We start from the raw sequence: 21201 nt of genomic DNA, 5'->3' as shown, positions 1-21201 counted from the left end.
ATACCAACAATAGAATGCAAAAGTGCACATTTTATGAAGTTATTACCAACATTATGAACAGCAGAATAAAGGCATTTATAAATATGAATACATTTCACATTTTTTTAAGACGTCACAAAAAAAAGTTATTCATGTAACATATTTCAAAGAGTATAAATAGTTGTTGCTTTTACACCACCAAAACCAACAATTAAGGCCAGAGACAAAAAGTAGCGCTGTACTGCAATGAGAAGGTAAACAAGTGAACCAATGACATGACTGGAAGTGATCCGTGTATTCATGTATTATTACAAGTATAAAATGCATCAGTCATTTCATCTCCTTAATAAAAGTTGGCTTCCGTGCAGAAAATTAGCTGCACATCAACTCATTTGTACATTTATAAATCAAAGTGCTAAATCCCGCCTGTAGGAGAAGACAGGCCAACATGTTGCACAAAAACAATATTTGAGTCTTCTGGGGCCAGTCAGTGCGTGCGGGTACGTGTGGCTACGTCCTAGTATGAAGCTTAGGCTGAGCAGGATGTTCTATGAGGCAGTCTGAGCACTGAAACACAGCTGGAGCACTGCAAGTGGGCAAAAAACAAACTTTTCTTCACTTGACAAAAGTACAAAATAAAAGCAAAAAAACCCCAAGTATAAAATATGAGCTTCATTTTAAATAATTAAATACTGTACATATCACACAGAATTTCAGCGCTACAGCAGATGACCACAGTACCAGATTACGCCAACATTATTAGCAAAAATATGTCAAGGGGGGGTTTTGTTCTTTGTCCGTGTGTTGCATATTTTCCTGTTTCAAGTCAAATACTCTACACTGTCACCGTGGAAGCAGAATGCAGCGCATGTTGAGAAGCCACCAGAGAAGTGGACGGAGTTTGTAGAGAGGAGATCCTTCCTGCAGGGAAGTCCAGTCTGGAGTTCAAATGACAGGAGCTCTTCTACTCTGAAATAATAAGTTCATAAATTCACCGTCCTTTGTGCCAATAGATGGTAATCACATGCGGCGTGGAGGTTGAGAGTGGCGTGGGAAGGATGTACATTTTGGGACCTTTTGAATCAGTGGGTGTTTCAGCCTTTCAACACTAGACACCCAGCAAGGGTCCTTGCGCTTGATCCATAGCAACCGGCTGCTTCTTTCGGCCGCTTCAGAGGCTGATCTGATCTTATTGTTTGTCGCAGAGCCTGTCCATGAATGCCAAGGTCTTTCATAAGCCTGATGGAAGAAGCCACAAAACCTCTGCATCCTACTCAGCTGGATAGACCTTGGCCTTCCATCGTTGTTGCTCATCTGCTGCCAGATCGGTGTAGTGCAGTTTCTTTCGTTCGTAGGCCTCTTCGGTGGAATTCTCCCATGGGACCTTGAGCTCTATGATGTAGACCACCTTTGGTGAAGGGGACCCTAGCACCAAGTCTGGCCTGAAGGTGGTGGTTGCAGTTTCTGGGGGAAAGATTAGTTGCTTGCCAATATCAAGCTGGGTGGTTAGGCTGTTTCTGTCCCTCTCCAACTAATGTTGGCACAGAGATGGAATTGGCAGCTCTCAAGGGCAAGGAGTTGATGGTGTCCGTCTTGGTCTCCCTTAACTATTGAGATGCTTCGTGACTTATTTGGCTTGATTTTCATCAGGGCCCATCTGATGTTCTCCTGCAGCTTACCAAGTAGTCGCCTGGTGCATGTGGTCGTATCATCCATGATTCCCATGGCCACTGTGAATGCCAGGGGAGAGACAGGGTGTGCAGCCTGCCATGATGCCTACTTCTAGACGCTGCCATGATGTTGTGTAGTCGGCTGTTGTGAAGCACAATTGCAGGTCTTCAAAGTAGGCTTTCAGTACAGCAGTGGTGGATGATGGAACGTGGAAGAAGTTGAAGGATTCCCAGAGGAGGTTGTGGGGAACTGATCCAAAGGCATTAGCCAAGTCGAGGAAGGTCACAGAGGTCTCTTTTGTCCTTCTAAGCAGTTTGGACCTGGTGCCAGATCATACCGGTATGCTCCAAGCAACCAGAGAACCCTGGGATACCGGCCTTCTGTATAGATGTAGCAATGTACTCGCTCTTCTCCATTTACCTTCCATCATGTAAACGTCTTTTTTGGAATTGTTCAGTGTGCAACTATCACAGCAGTCAGAAAAGTCGGTGTTCTCTCACAACACATTTTCAGTTCATCAACAGCCTTTCAACGGTGGCCCCGCCCCCTCGCCTCGTACCATTAAAGAGTAAGTCAGCAGGTTTCAAATCACGCCCCGTGGTCAAACTTGGACTTGGTCCAGCTGTCTCTGGTCGTCAGTTGTACCAGCAGAGCCACGACCCCCACAGCCACCACCCTCTTGAGCAGAGCCACGGTGTCCTTGGGGATGACCACCTGGGCCAGGTCGTTGGTGATGAGGGAGACCTCATGAGCGACGCACACAAAGATGAACGAGCTGACCATGATGTTCAGAGAAGGATTTCCTGGGATCAGGATCAGGATTCCCTTGGTGTCTGCCGCCAGCCAGATGTGGTACTGGCAGATGAACAGCTGCAAGGACACATTTGGCCGCCAGGTGGCAGCAAGACAAACAAGTTAAGTGGTTGCTGTTTTTATGATCTCCATGCCCTTTAGACTGCATGTTTGTGCACACTGCAAATATGAAATAATGTGCCATTAATTATATACACCAAAATTAATCCTAATTAGTTTGGTACTACAATAATTTGACACTTTATTTGTGTTATTTTATTTATTATAAAAAGTGCACCGCTGGTTCTTGGTGTCGGGGAGACCAGGCTTCAAATAGAATATTTATATATGAGTTATTTTGGCAAAGGGGAGCCAGGACAACAGGTCAGTGTGGGGGCGGTTTCATCATCAGCCCCTAACTAATTAATACTTTATTATCAGGGCTGGCAAAAATAGCACGTTAATGGCGGTAACTAATATATTTCATTAATTACAAACATTTTTTTTCCCGTAATTAACGCACACATATCACGGCAAGCCTATCTGTTATGACGACAGACGGCGGCACAATGTCTGACGCTCTTTTACAACTTTATTCTTACCTGAACACATCAGCAGCAGTGCAAATCCAACAGCATATACTGTATGTACCTCCTGCTCCAAACAAACACGTCTCTAGTGCATCCATTGCAACAACACGAGACGGAGCACGAGATGCGTTCATGGACACACAGATTGTAGTCTAAGAAGAAAAAGCTGTGGTTTTATGAGAATAACGTAATATTATGAAGAAATATATTGTTTTTACATCAGAGGTTATAATATTATTATGAGAATAAAAACAAGTATTATGAAAATAAATTCATAATATTCCAAGACAATTTACATTAAAGTTGAAATATTTGGAAATAAAAAAAACAACAACAGCATAAATGAAAAAATTAGTAGTAATTTGACAAGAATAAAGTCAAAATATTAAGAGACGGAAGTTGTAACAAGAAAAAAAATTACATTTTCATAAGAATAAGATTGTAATATTGAGGAATCCATTGTCACATTAGTAGCATAAAGTAGAAATATTAAAGAAATTTTTTTTAAGGTTGGCGAAAGTAATATTATAGGAATAAAGTCAAAATATTAGGGAAATAACATCATAATATTACAAGAAAAACATCTACAATTGAAATATTTAGAAAATTTACAGCTAAAATGGGGAAAAAAAGCACAGAGTGAAGTTGATACTAATAATGGGCTTTTTCACTGACATCACAAAGAAAATCCACTCAAAACATGTAAATTCAACTTAAATGACGTGTTTTTCAATGCAACTCCTCATTGCTCATAACAACACAGTTAAAGACTGATTCAAATGCTCTGCTATTAAAGAAACCAGTGTTAGGTAAATAGATGCTTTTAACTTGATTTATATTTGAAATTCATATTTATTCATTTCAATAAAATAAGTAAAAATGGGCACATTTCAGACGTGATAATGGTAATAGTTGTATTTTGAACATGCATACAAATTGCATTGGAACACATGGAATCACAGTACAATTTACTGTTCTACAAAGCTTATTTAATCCTACCACTCATCCGTTTCACGTCAACTGCAGTACATTTGTTCACTTCCTGTATGTATTCCAAATGTACTCTTTGCTAGTTTAAAATATATAGGAAAATGATATGGTCATATGATCATACGATAAGGTAATATAAGACAACAGTGTGACATGGTGATTAATCATGATTCATTCATTTGAACGCCGTGATTGATCTGATTACAATTTGTAATCATTTGACAGCGCTATTTATTTTATAACCTGTTATTAACGAGTGATGTCAGAAGGAGATGGTTTACCTTTTCTAAGCATTCATTCTAATTGCATCTTCTAATCCTAATTTAGTATGTTTTATTCATCCATCTGCTATTTTAATTGTACATTTAGTGTAATACTTTTACCGTATAGAGGGTTTAAAAAGAATAAAAACCTTTCCAAGACGTGAGTTCTATATTGGAGCAATTCAAATTTGCCTTACCTCCAGGGAGATCTTCCCAAACCAGGCAAAGAAGGAGCTGTAGATTGAGCGGGCGTAGCCGGGAATGTTCCTAATTAGAATGAAGGCTAAGATCTGAGGATGACACAGCAAACACCGTCCTTAGACAGACAGGCGCACCACTGACATGAAGCCTTGCAACGTGAACGAGCATGCATACCTGCACCACAGAGATGTACGGATGCATCTCGTTGCACTCGCTTTTGCTTTTGCAGTTGCTCGCCCACACGGAATATGTCTGGAATCAACACAGAAGAAAGCCTTTAATCCTTTGCTCACAACAACAAGCTTTTTCTATTTTTTAGGATTTTTTAACTGAGATGAAGAGACTGGGGAAGATGATTCCTGATCGGGCCTGTTGACTTTGGGGAGTAGTTATAATAATTCAAACATTTTAAAAATGTATGAGGCACTGCACAACTCAATGAGATCTAACACAAAAGCTGCAACCAAAATGTTCTTTATATTTCATTTGTGTCATTTATTTTAGTATTTTTTCTCATATTTGGATTCACTTATTTATCAACACAAGAAAGACAACAGATATTGTCACAAATGCAGGGCAGGATATGTCAACACAACTGAACATTTCTGGCACATTTACTTGTGACACTGGCAAAAGATGTTTTGGTTGTTGACGTGGTTTTCTTCCATTTGTGCACATTTTTACTTGGATCCTTCTGTTTTCATATGATATTCCATACGATGGACAGTAATTTCATTGTACGTGTTGACTACAAGGACAATAAACCTTTCAGTGCACGCCCAAAGCTTTCTCCTGGTGTTTAACCCTTTAGGCGCCAGAGGTTTTTGTCCGTTTTGACATTACTATTTCAAAAAGTTGTAGCTTGAAAATGGTTAGCGATAAAGGCATACTGTAAATGAGACAAATCATAAGTATGACCCAACGTTTGTGATGGGATAATGTGCATATTATGACGTCACCAGGATCATCAAAATGTCTGATCCACTTGTGATAATCTTCCTTATCAAGCAAACCCAGCCATCCTCATCGTCGTCATTTACAGCACGATCTTGAACACCACTGCTGCCTCCACCGCTTTTATTATATAGATAGATATCAAGTATCCATCCATCTCTTATGCATGTGAATGTTCTCATTCATCCAGGTCATATCTATTAGTAGTGCATTTTCTTCTGGATACTACCGCGTCTGACGCCATTTCCACGGTTATTTTTACATTCCCGTTACCACCCCTCACCATTAGCAGTGTTTTGACAACCCGCCACATCCCCTCCTTCCACCCCGAACACGGTGAAGCAAAGCATCGGCTCAAGTATATGCTGCGTGTGGACTGTCATGGCGAGCGAACTCGCTGCCGCATACACACGGTTGTTCAAAGTCTATAAACTTCTAAACTTTGCATAAAACACACCCACATATGTTGCTCAGATTGAAGTTACAGATGTCCTCCATCTCCTGGTGTAAAGTATTAACTACATCAGACACCATATTTGCAGAAATAGCTTGATCAATTCAGCATTTTGCGACTTTGGTGCTAAAAGGGTAAACAATCAACCATAAATGACAATAGAGGAGTTGTCGACATAAAAAGGGTTTTTGCGACTTAAGCGGGTTCCACTGTATTGATTCAGCTCAAGTGTCGGATCTCACGGTTGTGAGTTTGCATGTCAAAAGCAAGAAGTTGTCTTACGATGAAGGTGATGACTGAGAGGAAGAGGAGCAGGTTGGAGATCCTTGCTGAGAAGAGTGTCTCTCCTTTGCCCTCGGAGAGCACCTGGCGCTTCTGCAGCACCAGGTAGATGAAGGCAAACAACATGCCGTGTATCACCGCCTGCAACACAACACATCCAAACAGGTTTGCTCCAAAAGGAAAACAGCATCCATGTGAAAAGTGTTTGCTGATGGCTGCCACTTACAAATCTGTCCAGCTTCCATCTGAACCACCACTCACTGATGCTTCCGTTCAGCTCAAACAGCTTGGAGATGGGCCAGACTGAGAAGATACTGTCAAAGACACTCTAGAAGCACGAGGATGAGATGATAACATGAACAGGTGATGACATAGTTTGACAGCAGGCAAGTATTTAAGGCTGACCTGCGAGTATGCAAAGATGCAGATGAACACCAGGAGGCCCAGAAGCTTGGCCAGGACACCAAGATGCCACATGCTGCTAGCTGCACACGATACATGAAATAAGTTCAAGTGCAAACACATTTCAATTTAGTCTTTACGCTCGGGAACTTACTGTTGGCCCTCTTCTGGAGGATCTGAGGCCACATGGCCAGCGTGCCATAGATGATGATGAACCAGAAGGTGACTAGTGGAACAAAGTAATAGAACTGGTACGGCCTGTCCATCACCACACACAAAACCAACACCAGGAAGTTCAGACGAAAAAGAACCTGGAGGAAGAGAATAGACAATAACTGACTGCACTAATGACTTTCTCATGTGCAGATAAAGTCACTGCGCTCTCACCTGGCACACTCTATACAGTCCAAAGTCTCCTTTCAGCCAAAAAAAGGAAAAGTGTCCATACCCTGTCTGGAAAAGGTAGGCGGCCACCAACACCCGCACATGCATGTACACAGGAATGAACTAAAAGATACAAAAGGCATTTATGTCATTAAAGCAAATTCTGGAGACGTGTGTGCTGAATGATGTTAAAAGGACTCACGGCGCTGGCTCCTGATATGTGATAAATGAGGATGACCAGCTGCATCCAGCCTTTCCACTCATCCGTTTGCTCTCGATTTAATAATTTGGTCTGTCGAAAGGGAAGAACTTTAGTAGCCATTCTAACAAGTCTATTTGGAGGCCACACTACAATGCAGGAAAACACTGACCTCTATCTGTCAATCAGTGCAACCACACACAAAAAAGTTATATTAATTAATATAAGGAAAGCAATTAATTATTTTAAAAAAACATTACTCAGTAAATGGAATTTGTATATACTGTATATATATATACAGACGCACACACTCTAACACTTTTTGGAGTTATTTCTGAATGGTCTGAAAAGTACAGTAGATGGCCGTTTTACCCATACGAACCCATTTACAAGGGTTATGCTCCAACACAATTAGCTACTAATTTAAAGGTGCTATCCCTGACCTAAAGTACACTTTTTTCAGCCAAAAAACACGCTACCAATAGTGATTTCAGGATAGTTTGCATTCAAAGGAAAACTTCTTTTGGAATTTTGCCCATCATCAACAATCCTTATGTGAGACTTGAACCCATGTCTTTCTCGTTTCTGTGCCTTCTAAAGACCTAAAAAACAGCTACAAAGAGACAACTAAGAATGCTCGTAATTGGGATACAACTATTCCGCCTATAAATCGTTCTGAAAAGAATTTAAAAAAGCGCCAACAACGCTCCATATACATAATGTGACCTGCATATTAACCAAGCTACAGAGACATTGTTATTGTTATTAACATTGTTATGCCAAAGAACTACTTTACTGGCGTAGTGACTCCTCGCCGCACTACAGCAAGTAGCTACACGTCAGGCCACTACCGAAAGTTAGCGCTACATACAGTATTACAGCTGCCACCACTGCTGCTGTGTTTTTGAGTTTGGAAAAGTTAATGCTAGGGGTAGCATTGATTTCTATGTTGCTATGTGAAATCAATGCGCCCGGGAAGAAGTTCCGAGAATGCTTAAAATGACCAAAGTGTGGCAAAATACTGTAAGCATGTACACAAAACCATAAGACATTGTTGGAGGCGTTTGTAGGCGAAATAGGTGTGTCCCATTACGTGCATTAATAAGCTGTCTGTTTTTAGCTGTTTTTATACCTTTAGAATGCACAGCAAAGAGAAAGACGTGTGTTCATGTCTTGCATAAAGATTTGGGATGATGGTCAAAATTCCAAAATACAGTTTTCCTTTAAGTCAGTTTTATGTTCATAACACCAAAGCACAACTAAAGTTATCTCAAGAAACTTGACAGAAACACCTCTTTGCTGTTCTCACTGTAGAACACCCCCAGGACAAATATATAGATAAGCGGAATGAAGAACGTGGAGTGTGTGTAGAACTTCTGCTCCTTCATGAACACGTCGGCCCGGTCACAAAGGTAAAAGTACGCCATGATGACTCCCATCCTGCACAGGATCTGCAACGGTGCCTTTAGACCCATCGGGGCAGCTGCCGTAGCTGGCTTTTTCTCTTCCAGACTCTCCACATCTGGCGGAACGGGCCGGTGGTGGCGGTTGTTGCAGAGGAGGTGAAGGGTCAGCAGGATGAGGGCAGAACCCACGAAGAAGCACGCGGATAGTTTCTGGAGGAGGTTGGGCGGTGGCAACGTCTGGCAGCAGGAGCCGTCGATGGGCCTCAGGCGCTTGTTGCACACTGCGTTCATCAGGACCATGACTCCCTGACACAACACAGGGACTCTTATTACATACAATAAGATAATGAACACCTCTCCAACAATGCCCAAGGAAAGACATTATGGTTGGTTAGTTTGTTAAAACCATAACTGATGAGCCACCAGATCCTGCAGATGAAGCTTGCTGTGTTTGAAAAGAACATTTCTGCCACCTACATGAGTGGAGTGGAACAGTATCGGGCAAGTCACTATTTTTCATTCCATTGGTCAGATGGACATGTTTAGCTTTGTAAAGTTCCTATAGAGTTCATGGATTTTATTACATTGTGCAGGAGTCTTTATGCACATTTAAACTGGTCCACTTACATATATGAATATTGTAATGAGGAATTCTACATTTTAAGTCGAAAACTGAGTGAACGTGACTTGAATCCAACCAACCACATTCCTGGTGCTTTCTGGGAAATGCAGTCCATCATCTGACTGGCTGATCGTCTCCAATGTCGCCTGGCGGGACGCAGCTAGCAGCTTGACTCGGGACCTGTTGGAGCTCTTGCTGCTGCTGAGCGCGTTCACTGCCGCTTCATTGTACTGCTCCAACTGTTGGTTGGTGATCATCTTCCTGTTGTTGAGCAACACCTCCTCATTGACGGGGTCTAAAGATAAAAAAGGAAGCAACTTAGGAGGAACTGTAAGGTTTCACTGGCTTTTGTTTTTTGGAAATATGACAATAACCATCGGGGCTGTAGTGTATGGACCTATTTTTCCATGCGGAGTAATACCACTGACTGTCTCTCTATTGCACTCTGTTGAATATTGCTGCCATTCTGCATTAAACTGTGATGAAGTCAAGCCAGAGTCTGGGTGCTTTTCCCATTTTTATAAGTTGTTACAAACACAACAATCTGACAAAAAACAATGGAAAAAGTGACGAGTGAGTGATCAGCTACTGCTAAGAGCCATCTAGCACCGAGGTAACGGCAAACGCCTGGGGAGGGAGGCCCTGAGGTAGATCTGGCCTGATAACACCTTGATGACCCCCCTCCTCCTTTTTTCATTTTGTAGCTATACATTGTGCAACAGTGCACAATGTATTACATTTAGCAGCTCTGCATGGGTTGCTTTACAAAATGTAAAATATCAAAGTGGGCCCTCACATGTGGCCCTTGGTTAAAAAAAGTTTGGGCACCCCTGGTTTAAGAATAAAAGAAAGTGTAACAAAGCTGGTCACACAGTGTGTGCAGACAACAAGCATGCACAAAGAGAAAAGTCACACAAAAAGTGTACAAAAAGGTAGAAAAATGCACCAAGCGACTGCATGTGAAAGTGATTCCAGAACAAAATCAGACAATAATGAAGTTGATTGCTTGATGTTCCACAACATGATTGAGGAAGGAGACAAGAAAAATGATCTGAGTCACAAAATCCAGTGAGGTTTATTTGGTCAAGAATTCATACAAGCAGTCCAAACTGCCAGGTATGAAAAGCTAGCCAACTCTGGTTTGTAAAAAAAAAAAAAAAAAAACAGTTTAGAATGATCTGGGTAATTCCAGATGTATCAGGTGTCAAGCTGAACATACAAACAAAGACAATGTATCTAATGCTGTATGCGCTGAAAAGTGGAGAGTCATTTTTTGGTATGGGAATGGCTGAGGCTTGCAGACGGCAACGCCAACAGTGCCACACAGAAACTATCACAGCTGCTCGGTACACACAAGGTGTTTGCAGAGGGCATTGGCACATTAAAGGGGATACTGTCAAGGCAAAAATTGAGTTGGAGGAAGGAGCAACTCCAAAATTCCACAGTGCCCGCTCAGTGCCATACGCACCCCACATCCAAAGACGGAAGCAGAACTTCAGACCTTAGTGACATCTGAGATCTTGTTAAAAGTTGAATGGACCACACCCATTGTCCCAGTAACTAAGAAAGGTAAGGCTGAAGCCCTTCGAATATACAGTGACTTTAAAGTGACCCTTAAATGTACAAGTTTTCAGAAGACTGACTTCACACAAGGCTAATTACAAATAAAAGTGGAGGAGCCAGACAGGAAATTCCCCATTATAGAACACTCATGAAGCAACACGCTTGTCTTCAGCATCGCATCAGCTCCAGCAGTACGGCAGAGAGCGATGGATCAAGTGCTTAAAGGTATGCCAGGTACACAGTAAAATAAATCTATTTGTTCTAGTTCAGGGGTGGGCAAACTTTTTGAGTTGTGGGCTGCATTGAGTTAAAAAAATTGGCCAAGGGGGGGGCCAGACTATGTATTTCATACATGCACACTGATTTACGCTTGTAATTCTAACAGTCCACCTGGAATTAAAGCATCATACAATCTGCTTACTTTTTTTTTTTTACTTAATAAGACACTTGGAATGTAGCCGAATAAAAGGATGTGATATACAGTCATGGAAAAAATGATTAGACCACCCTCTTCAGTTTATTGATCCATTTTAATGCCTGGTCAAATCAATTAAGTTCTTACATGAATATCTATAGCATTGTACTGCCAATGTAACTCTTATGAGCTATTTTTGTTGTCATTGTTATATTTGTCCAAACAAGTGTACCTTTAGTTGTATCAGGCATTAAAATGAAGAAGAAACTCAAGAAACAAGGGTGGTCTAATCATTTTTTCCATGACTGTACAATGTGAACTATGAACGCTAAAACATTGACTATTAAATAGTATGTGAACGTCCCTCCTTGTTTTACTTCCCAGACGGTGCAGTGGGTAGGTTAAGTTGTGTGTAACATATTTTTTGACATGTGTTTGTTTGGCACCATGGGTGAGGTAGTTGTTTGGATTGCTACCTGTGAAAAGCTACTTAACCCATCAAAAGGTTGTCTCAGACTGACTGACTGACTACTTGCCAGTCACGTTGCCAGCTTGTATGCTTAAGGTTGAAATACTACTGGCTTGCTCACCCCTGTTCTAGATTGTAGATAGATTAAAATATCAGACTGTGGACATGTTATTGATATGGCTGGCATATATCAAAAGAGAAAATAGAAGCTGTGCTGCAGGCACCAAAACCATATTTTGAGACCACCAATACATAAAAAAAACCAATGAAAATAAAATGGACTTTCTCTATTTAGTAAAAATAGCACTTAAATAAAAATCATAACCAAAAACAATTAAAAAATAAAAAGCAACGACACACAACAATAAAAACAATAAATAAAATGTAGCAAGTCTCTGTACACAAAATTGCACTTCAATAAATAATGAACATTGGGTATTATTTACATTTATTTATTATATTTATTAAACTGGACAGGGTGACCACTACTTTCCAACGAATGTGAAATATCGGCTCGATGGGGTTAATGGGCTGACCTTGTTATTTCTGTTTTAGACCAAAATATTCCCACACTAGGGCTGTGGCATTCGCCTTAGAAACCGTCTTCATGCCATCATTCATATTTGCGTTTGCTCACTTGCAGGCTGCAACACTCTGACAAGCAGCCCTGACTCCACCCACTAAGACAAAGAGACAGAATGACTGACAGAAGGATTCACTCATTCCATTAATTCTGCTATAGAACCAACACTCCCAGGTGTTGACAGAGATACACTGTGAACCCTCTTGTCATCCAGCGTGTTTGGTAGACAGACAAGGGAAACACGCTCTCACATGTCAATATATCGAGGCCGGCAAAATTATGCAGTTAGTTTTTATTTTTCGTGCGATTCATTGATTTATTGATTACCGTGACAGGCCTGGTCTTTATGCTTGGCTTATATTGTTTTTCCACCATGCGTTGAGATGTTACACTTTGCGATCCTTGAATGCAACATACCTGCATTTTGCTTGCAAAAGTGTCCGAAATTGACATTTTTATGGGTGTGTCAATAACTTGTAGATTTTCGCCAAACGCGGGTGGTTCGGGAACCGAATTCCCATGAAAAGTGGGGCTGTACTTTAATTGTGATGTTTGCAACGACAAACGAGTCGGAAAAAACACAATCTCAACTCTCTGTTGTAGAGCTCATGTGCTACGACTGTGGCAGTCACATGGGAGATTCATCACTGGGGTGAAGGGAAACGCCAGCAGTGGTATTTCATTTGGACTTGTGTTTATTAGAAGCTGACCTTGCAGGACCCAATAGACCTCTCCATGCTTGGCCAGACTCTCCAGGTGAGTGCCGATGGCTGTCACGTTGTCTTTGTACTGCTTTAACGTCTCACGGCGGCCTCCATGCAACTTGATAGACCACTGTGGTAAATGATGAAATAGAGACAATGAAGGGTGTCTATGCTTTTAGTTTCTTTAGTAAATGTGCCATAAGGCTTCTTTTTTTTAGGGCGTACCGTTGCAGCACCGAGGATGACAACATCTGGCTTTGCTGAACCTTCCTGCAAAACAATGCAAAAGTTGGGGAAAATGTACTTTCATCATATAAATCAGCAATTACAGAATATCCATACATACGTGTGTCCATGATATCAAGCGCTCCTTCATTGAATTATTTGCCTCAGGATACCAAAGAAAGTCCTTGAAACACAAAGAAAGACGGATGTTTTTCCACTGCTGTCAGAGGATGGCCATTGCATACATAAAAACACGTCTACAAGTAACTCACCACATAAAGAGAAAAGCTCTTTTCTTCAAAAGAAATGTCTGCATGCTTCAGTCGATCATGGGGACACAAAAGGAGTCTGTTAGGAACAGAGTGTGACTTTCCAGCTTGAACTCAAACAAATTCATTGACAACTGTACAATGCGGAAAAGTTTTTGTTGAAGTATATGTGATGTATTCCAGTGTAACTTGTATGCATGTTCTAATGATTTAAACATTACCATGTTTTTTTGTGTTTATGGATGACGTTCTGGAACGCTTTGAGTAGCATTTAACAAGGAATAGGCATAATACTTGATTGACTGATCATTAAGAACATTAACAACATTAATTATGCCTTGAAGCAATTGAGGCAGCATGGACTGCAGTTCTTGTCAGCAACCAGCAGAGGCGCTGTTGAGTCAGTCTCAACTAACAAGAACAATGTTTAGTCGGGTATTAGAAGTTGAACTGCATCCATGCAGTTATTCTGCTCAGGACAGCACAAGCATTGAAGGTCAGAACATTCAGAGAGAGATTTTGACATCTGATTAAAACTAATATTTAAAAAAAAATACTTGAAGAAATCTAGTCAAATACCCATTCCTATACATAATACCATGTTTAAATGATGCTGTCCCAAACATACCTTGATAACCTCTTCTCTTCGGCCAGGGTCAATAACTTGGATGAAGGAATAAAATAACTGCCTTATTCGGGAATCTCCTAAAAAGACAACTCGCTTTTCTGAAAGGCATGTTTTGGCTTCACTGTGAAACAAAGAAAATGTTTAGTATACTGCATTAAGAGTCATGCATTGGCAAATGCAGAGGCAGCGCCCTATTGTCTACTTAGTTTCACGTGTACTTAGAATATCCCCACACAGTTGGTGCTACTCACGTGCTTTTGTATTTGTGCATCATGCAGCCGTAAGGCTGCCAAACGTTCTCCCCCAAGTAACGTCCGCTGGACAGCAGCCATTCACATGAATCTCCGCCTGGGGGGCAAAGCACAGAGAAGCTACTGGTAAGACCAGGCACTAAACAATGCTCTGCATTCTCAAATAATTTCCATCAGCCTGACTGAAGCTTCCCCTATCTGTACCCACTCAGAGCTATCAGTAACACTGGGCTCCGCTATGGAGCAGGGCACAAAATAAACGAGGCCTTCGGAGACAGTCATTTATTGTGTGTGCGAAATGAGAAGAGCCATCTGCAATTGAATCAATCAATAGGAAGAGAGACTATGGAAGGCTTGGCAGAGTGTAGAGAGACATGGCCATTTAGTGTCATCACAAGATACAGCAGCTGCTCTCTGTGTGTGTAAACAAAGCTCCATTCCCATGAACGCAATCCCATGTGCTGTCTATACATTCAATCACCAACCACTTTATGAGGCACACCTGTTTAACTGGTCGATGAGCCATCGCTTTATTCTAACGAACCGGTCACGTCCGACCGAAACTACACCAAAATCACATCCACAGCCGCGCACACACACAAAATAGGTCCCCCTTCCGGTTCTCGCTCCTCCAATCACAAGCCAGGACACATTTACGACCTCAGACAGACATGAGAACTCTTAAGGCAGGAAAAACACATTCACTGGCTTTCATGCACATTTTGTCCAAGCTTGAAAAAAGTTCAAGAAAAGGCAGCTTTAACGATTACATAATCTGAAATAGTAAATTCATTTACAAAACGCTAAATCGCTCAGCCCGCATCAACTATAAGGAAACAGAAGACTACTCGCAAAGACTTGACGCAGCTTGAATTTGCAAATGTGCATACACAAATGTGCAAACATAACACGCGCACATGCATTAGTTATGTTTGTTGCCTGCTACTTTTAGCAATTCGACAAAGTTTAGCTGCTAACGCTTGCTATCATTAATAATAATGGATATAGTGCTTTTTTTAATAGTGCTTACCGCCTCCATCACTGTTTGGTACGGTAACTGTACAACACGAGATAAGAAGGCACTCCAGCGGGTGATCAAGACCTCACAGAACATTGTTGGGGCAGCCCTCCCCTCACTGCAAGACATTTATAAATCTAGAGTCCTACGAAGAACACACAACCTCATCAAGGACAGCACACATCCACAACACTCATTATTCACACTCCTACCGTCAGGCAGACACTACAGGAGTTTGAAGTCCAGGACCACAAGGCAGGGCGAACAGCTTTTACCCACAGGCCATCAGGCTTCTCAACGAAGCACTCACACACGCCGCACGCAACACACACACACACACACTCATAGCACTTTATTATTCATTTATTGATTGATTTATTTGTATTAATGTCTCTTCTGTTGTTGTTGCTTAATTTATTGGTATTTATGTTTCTGATGTACTTATTCATTTTCTTGTGTTTTTCTTTCTTTCTTTTTCTGGGAGAATGAACAGAACAAGAATTTCATTGCATAGCAGAACTACCTGTTTTACTGTGCATATGTCAATAAAACTCTTGAATCTTTCAAGGCACCCGAAGCCCTTCACAATGAAGTGAACCCATTATTCATTCACTCCTCAGGCACACACTGCTGGTGGCAATCTACATCTGTATCCACGGCTACCATGGGGTAGGTAGTCTGACGGAAACGTGGCTGCCACCAAACATTCATTCACATTCATACACCAATGTGGGCAGCAAGGTGGGTGAAGTGTCTTGCTGTGGGACAAGTCGTACATTATAGCGATCTAATTTATCTTATTTATTATGTATTGTGTAAAACGAAGACATGAACAACATCTGAATGCCGGCCCACAATCCACCAGTTCAAGCCTGGAGTTTTTCCAGAGATTATTACATCGCTGTTTGACATATGTGGTAAAAGGCAGCGTGCTATCATGAATTAACCTGAGACAAATGAGCACTCAATAAGTCATCAAAACTTACCTTTATGCATTCCCACATAGTATCAACATTTGAGACCAAATATGAGGTGAAAGAAAAATGCTAAAAATACAGTAGTAGTCTATCTGTGCGGCGAGAGAAAGCTAGCACACGCACAATGGACATGCGTCAAGTGAGACGGATGTAACAGAGAGAATCCGGCCACTTTTCAAAATAAAACATCATGGAAATTATTTTTTCTTTCTGTGCGGCCCGGTACCAAATGACCCACAGCCCTGACTTTGGGGATCACTGGTCTAGTCGACGCGCATGAACAATGTAGTTGTGACTGGGCTTCACGTTTACACGCAGGTCTTACACCAGTGCAGCTGCTAACGGAGGAGGACAAGATGTTCCTCCAACAGAGCAAAAAGTGACCAACTTTCTGCAGTCAAAGGGGGTTGATGTGGATGTCACCAACATGGATACATGCATCCCAATGTCTGGCAGGAGTAACAACGCAACACCTGTCATCATCATAAAGTTCACCAACAGGAAAAGCAAGGTAGCGTCGCTGAAGCAGAGAACTAAGGCTAAAGAAACAAACGTCTACACATCAAGGAGGATCTAACAAAACACAATGCTGACATCGCCAAGAAGGCACGTGACTGAAGGTTGCAGGGGATTTTTTTTTTAACACAATCCTTTCATACAGGAAGTGGAAAAAATGACAAATACACTAGGTCCCCAACTTACGAACACAATTGGTTCCAGACGACCGTTGTTATGTTGAATCGTTCTTAAGTAGGGGAAAAGGTAATATTACCAATGATATAGGTACTACATGTACATGTATACATATACAGTATATGCGTATGTATATAAATATGAGTTTGTATGCAGTAGTAATATTAAACGAGGATAATTAATGAAAAAAACAATAATAAAAGTGATATAATAATATGTAATGATAAACGTTATTTACCTTTGAGGAGGAGAGGCCGAGCATACGTCGTCGTGGTGGAGTTGGAGGAGTTATTGAAAAAAATGACAAATCGTCGTCGTCGTTAGACTTCTAAAAGAGGTAGTGTTCTGTGGGTGGTGTAGAATTAAGCAGGCCTATTAACTCTTCATAAACTTTAATCACATGCTCTGTCCGGGTTGTATAATTTAGCTTTCCATTTAGCTTTATCTCCCCAGCGTCTAAAGCCCCGGTCACACCGCCCGAACTTTGCTGTAGCGTCCCTAGAGCGGTGAAAAAATTAATCACCGCTCGTAACCGCGCACAAAATGGGGAAAAAAAAATCAAAAACATGGGGTGACGCGAGCGTTGATAGAGCGGCGTTCTGCGCATGCGGATTAGTTAGTCAACTGTACAGCAGAGGGCGCTAAAGTCAAAGAAATGCCACAACAGACTAATGGGCGCCTGGACCATTTCTCCCCGTAGTTATAGCCAAATTCTGGGCCCCCTCCGACACCTCCATACCAACGCCAAACCAAAGTTCATCACCGCAATGGATCGCGGCTTCATCGCTGCTTCAACGCCTGACACCGTTCCAGCAATCCCGTGTCCGTTCGTAAAATGCTTACAGCCGCTCCACCAAAGTTTGTGCAACGTTTAATCACCGCCCGGGCAAAGCTGCAAAGCAGTGGTCCAGCGTTCAAGATTTCTGCATTGGCCTAGCGGACCCAAGCGTCCACAAACTTGCGTCTAGCGGTGCCAAACTTTGACTGGGCGTTGTTGGAGCGGTGATGAACTTTGCCGTGGCGGAAAATTGCCCCCTCCTCACCGCTCGCAATATTTTGTGCAGCTTAAAACTTTCGGAGCGGTAGGAGGGACCATCAGCGGTGGCCGAGCGTATACGCCGTTGCCTTAACGGGGGCCAACTTCTGTTAAACGGTGGTGAACGGTTCCGAGCGGTGATGAATTTTTAGCTCCAGGAACGCTACCGCAAAGTTCGGGCGGTGCGACCGGGGCTTAACTCTTCCTCTGTTGGTCCCATTAGCTCTAAGGCTGCCTCTGTTGGTCCCATTAGCAATGTCACAGTGCCCTCTACTGGTCAAGCATGTACAGTAGCAGTATAAATACTGATTAGCGACTACAAGGCAAAAAAAAATCAAATATAGACCAGTCGGCTTGTGTTCGTATCCGTGAATGTTCGCTAGCCGGGTGTTCGTAAGTTGGGGACCTAGTGTATCGGAAAGTGAAACATTGTTTCAACAAGGAAAATCGAACCAAGTAAACGTAGCAATTTCCTTTATCCAACTTATCGCGTATGTCTGAACCAAGTAAACATACCAATTTCCTTTATCCAACTTGTCACGCATGTCAACCAAAAAACACAAAATTTCAAATGCAAAATGTAACAAAGCCATGCTTCTACATTTACTTCGGTTATGACTTTTGTAGGAGTTTTAAGTAAAAAATCCCGTCATGCCAATGTGTTCTAGTAATTGACAGTACACCATATTTATGTGGATGATTGAAATAATTCTCCATTCAGTTCTCTTGCAGCAGTAAGCGGCCAAGCATGCTGTCAGGAGCATGTAAACACCGTTAAGTGAACGGTAGCGTTGGCTAGCCAGTTTTAGCTGCTAAAACCGCCACTACCAGTCAGCTTTGTAGCCTACAGCTATCTACTTGGCAGCTTGAAAGCCGCACGTCACCACCTTACAGGTAACTTGAGCGTAACGGGACTGCACCCAAAGGCAAAAAAGCAGACATAAACAACCAGCTACTAGCCTTAGCATTAGCATGTGTCAAGCCTTCGCTCTATAAACTTTTAAGGAACGGGCGACCACTTACCTCCAAAATACCGCGAAGCCGCGTGGAATATGACGAGTAAAGTAACAAGCACCAGCGATATCAGCTTGGCGTTTTTAATGGTAAAATGTTGGTTTATTTCTCGCTTGCCCAGGCTATAGGCAAGACCCGCCATCTTTGCTCCTCCATGACAACAAGCAGCTGTGAGCCCCACTGACGCGTCAGACGCCACGACCCCCCTCCCTTCTTCCGTCGTCAACGCCATCGTAGCAAGAAACTGCAATGAAGTCTTTTTCCCGGCGTGATAATTTTATAGATGAATGAACACGGCTTCCCTCCCTTCTCCGTCGTCATCCCTCTATCATAATAACCATCAAGAAATGTCACAAAGAAGGAACTCGTGCGCCTGCAAAAGGAATGCGTGATATGACCACTTCATAATACAGTACAATATACCATTCAATTATAATTGGTACTACGATGGGGTAAACACATTTCATTTGTGACAAGCAAAAAGAAAATCAACTGAGAAATCAACATTTTTATGTAATCATTAATTCAACATGTTTTTGTTCATTATTTTTCACAAAGTGTTTTTTCATGTTTGCTTATGAAAAGACATCACACACAATGTTTATATAGTTTTTCTTGGTATATGTTACCAGGGGTGTCCAAACTGCGGGTCGGGGGCCATTTTGTCGCTCAAAGCTGTTTTTGTATCGACCCGCGGCACATTCTAAAAGTATAATTTAACAAGCAAACTAAAAAAAAAAATTTTTTTAAACAGTAACGAGCAAAAATAGAAAAATCTGCAGTAATTTGACAAGAATAAAGTCGAAATATTAAGAGGAAAATGTTGTCACTTTACAAGAACAACAGTAATATTATGAGGAAAAATAATTCAGGGCATTCAGTGAATCGCAGCTGGGCTGTCCAGGTTGTCTTAGAAGACCTTTCGCCTCTCATCTGAGTAGACTTCATCAGTTCATGCTCAAAGAGGTGGGACACACAGGGCACACTAGATAGGACAGCTCTAGTCTAGTTCATGCTCAAAGGCTAGGTGGGACACACTCACCAGTCAATGGGATGCTAACGAAGGTGATACCACCCAAACGACCATGGTTGGCAGGCAGAAGGCCCTCTCCATTGTATTCTAACGATTGTCATTTGCCACCACTAAGAGCCAACCATTCCTGTCTGGACCTGCCTCCATCTTTAGAGGATAAATAGATTGGCTCTTGCACCAGGCTCTCAGACTAGAGCCAGGCTCTCAGACGAGAGCTGTCCTATCTAGTTTTTTTTTAAATTGTGTATTTCCAGAAATCCCCAAAACTTGCCATAAAAATTCTTAAAAATACACAATGATCGTTAATTAAAAACAAACACAAAAACGGTGAGGTATCATTTGTTGAATATTAAATTGTTGTTTTGTTTTGCGGGGCAAGCAGAGTAAAAAAAGACACAATTTGGCATTTGGGTTGTATTTAAAAGACACTAACGTTTGAAATTTGAATATAAGTTATATCACACACCATACTTGTTGACTGTTGCTTTTAGGCTTACTTAAAGAGGGATAACACTGCCCTCTAGAGGTCAACAAAGTATTGCAGCGTTGGTAGCCGTTTGTACCAATACAGCACTTTAAAGGGAACGGTATTATTTACGTTTGAGCTACTTCGAAAATAACTTTTTGAAAGATATATGGAATTCGAAATTTGAAACAGTGACACTATTAACTACGACTATAAAGTCTTACCATTTGTTTACATTTGCTTAAATAAATGTTTTGCTTAGAAAATGCCAAAACGCTGACATGTCTTGTTCACAGTCAGAACATAATTGAGCACATGCGTCACTGCAATCCTTACGGTGATCCAAATCAGCAATTTATTTGGATGCAAAAGCAGTAATAGGCAAGAAAAAGAAAACACGAGAGGATGCAACTGTACAAGAATAGACATGTTAGTAATCACACATTGGCATGGACAGGGTGAACATGTTTTGACTGTACATTAGAAGGTATATGCGCCGTTGAGAAGCAAAAGTAAGGGTAAAATAGAACAAGATATGGCTGTGCTTCCAGAATAGGAAGACTTTTAAGTCAATGATGATCCTTCAATCATGAGCCAAACTAAAGAGGAAAGTAAGTGACACCGACTTTCGTGTCAACAGGAAAGCACTTAAGTCAATGAGTAGTGTG

General features: G+C 41.6%; 1 protein-coding gene across 3 annotated transcripts; it reads right to left on the bottom strand.

The window, feature by feature from the left end:
• Positions 1 to 10: 10 nt before the first annotated feature.
• On the bottom strand, positions 11 to 19383 carry casd1 (CAS1 domain containing 1). 3 transcript variants are annotated; one of them, XM_054762985.1, is made up of 18 exons: positions 19044 to 19383; positions 14297 to 14393; positions 14046 to 14166; positions 13421 to 13465; positions 13270 to 13332; positions 13149 to 13193; positions 12930 to 13053; positions 9270 to 9484; positions 8454 to 8873; positions 7165 to 7254; positions 6966 to 7085; positions 6733 to 6889; positions 6582 to 6661; positions 6403 to 6504; positions 6177 to 6317; positions 4661 to 4738; positions 4483 to 4575; positions 11 to 2520 (listed from the first exon to the last, which is right to left on the bottom strand). In XM_054762985.1, exons 1-18 carry the CDS (start codon positions 19264 to 19266, stop codon positions 2239 to 2241), a joined length of 2496 nt encoding a protein of 831 aa, XP_054618960.1. In that variant the 5' UTR covers positions 19267 to 19383; the 3' UTR covers positions 11 to 2238. The 3 variants fall into 3 exon arrangements, with proteins under 3 accessions (XP_054618960.1, XP_054618961.1, XP_054618962.1); XM_054762986.1 differs by lacking the exon at positions 19044 to 19383 and adding an exon at positions 17223 to 17461; XM_054762987.1 differs by lacking the exons at positions 14297 to 14393; positions 19044 to 19383 and having other exon boundaries at positions 13421 to 13496; positions 14046 to 14116.
• Positions 19384 to 21201: the final 1818 nt, after the last annotated feature.

This window comes from Dunckerocampus dactyliophorus, chromosome 20 (assembly GCF_027744805.1).
Source record: "Dunckerocampus dactyliophorus isolate RoL2022-P2 chromosome 20, RoL_Ddac_1.1, whole genome shotgun sequence".
Classification (NCBI taxonomy): Eukaryota; Metazoa; Chordata; class Actinopteri; order Syngnathiformes; family Syngnathidae; genus Dunckerocampus; species Dunckerocampus dactyliophorus.
The sequence above is the reverse complement of the archived record's forward strand: the minus strand, read 5'-3'. Positions and strand labels throughout refer to the sequence as shown.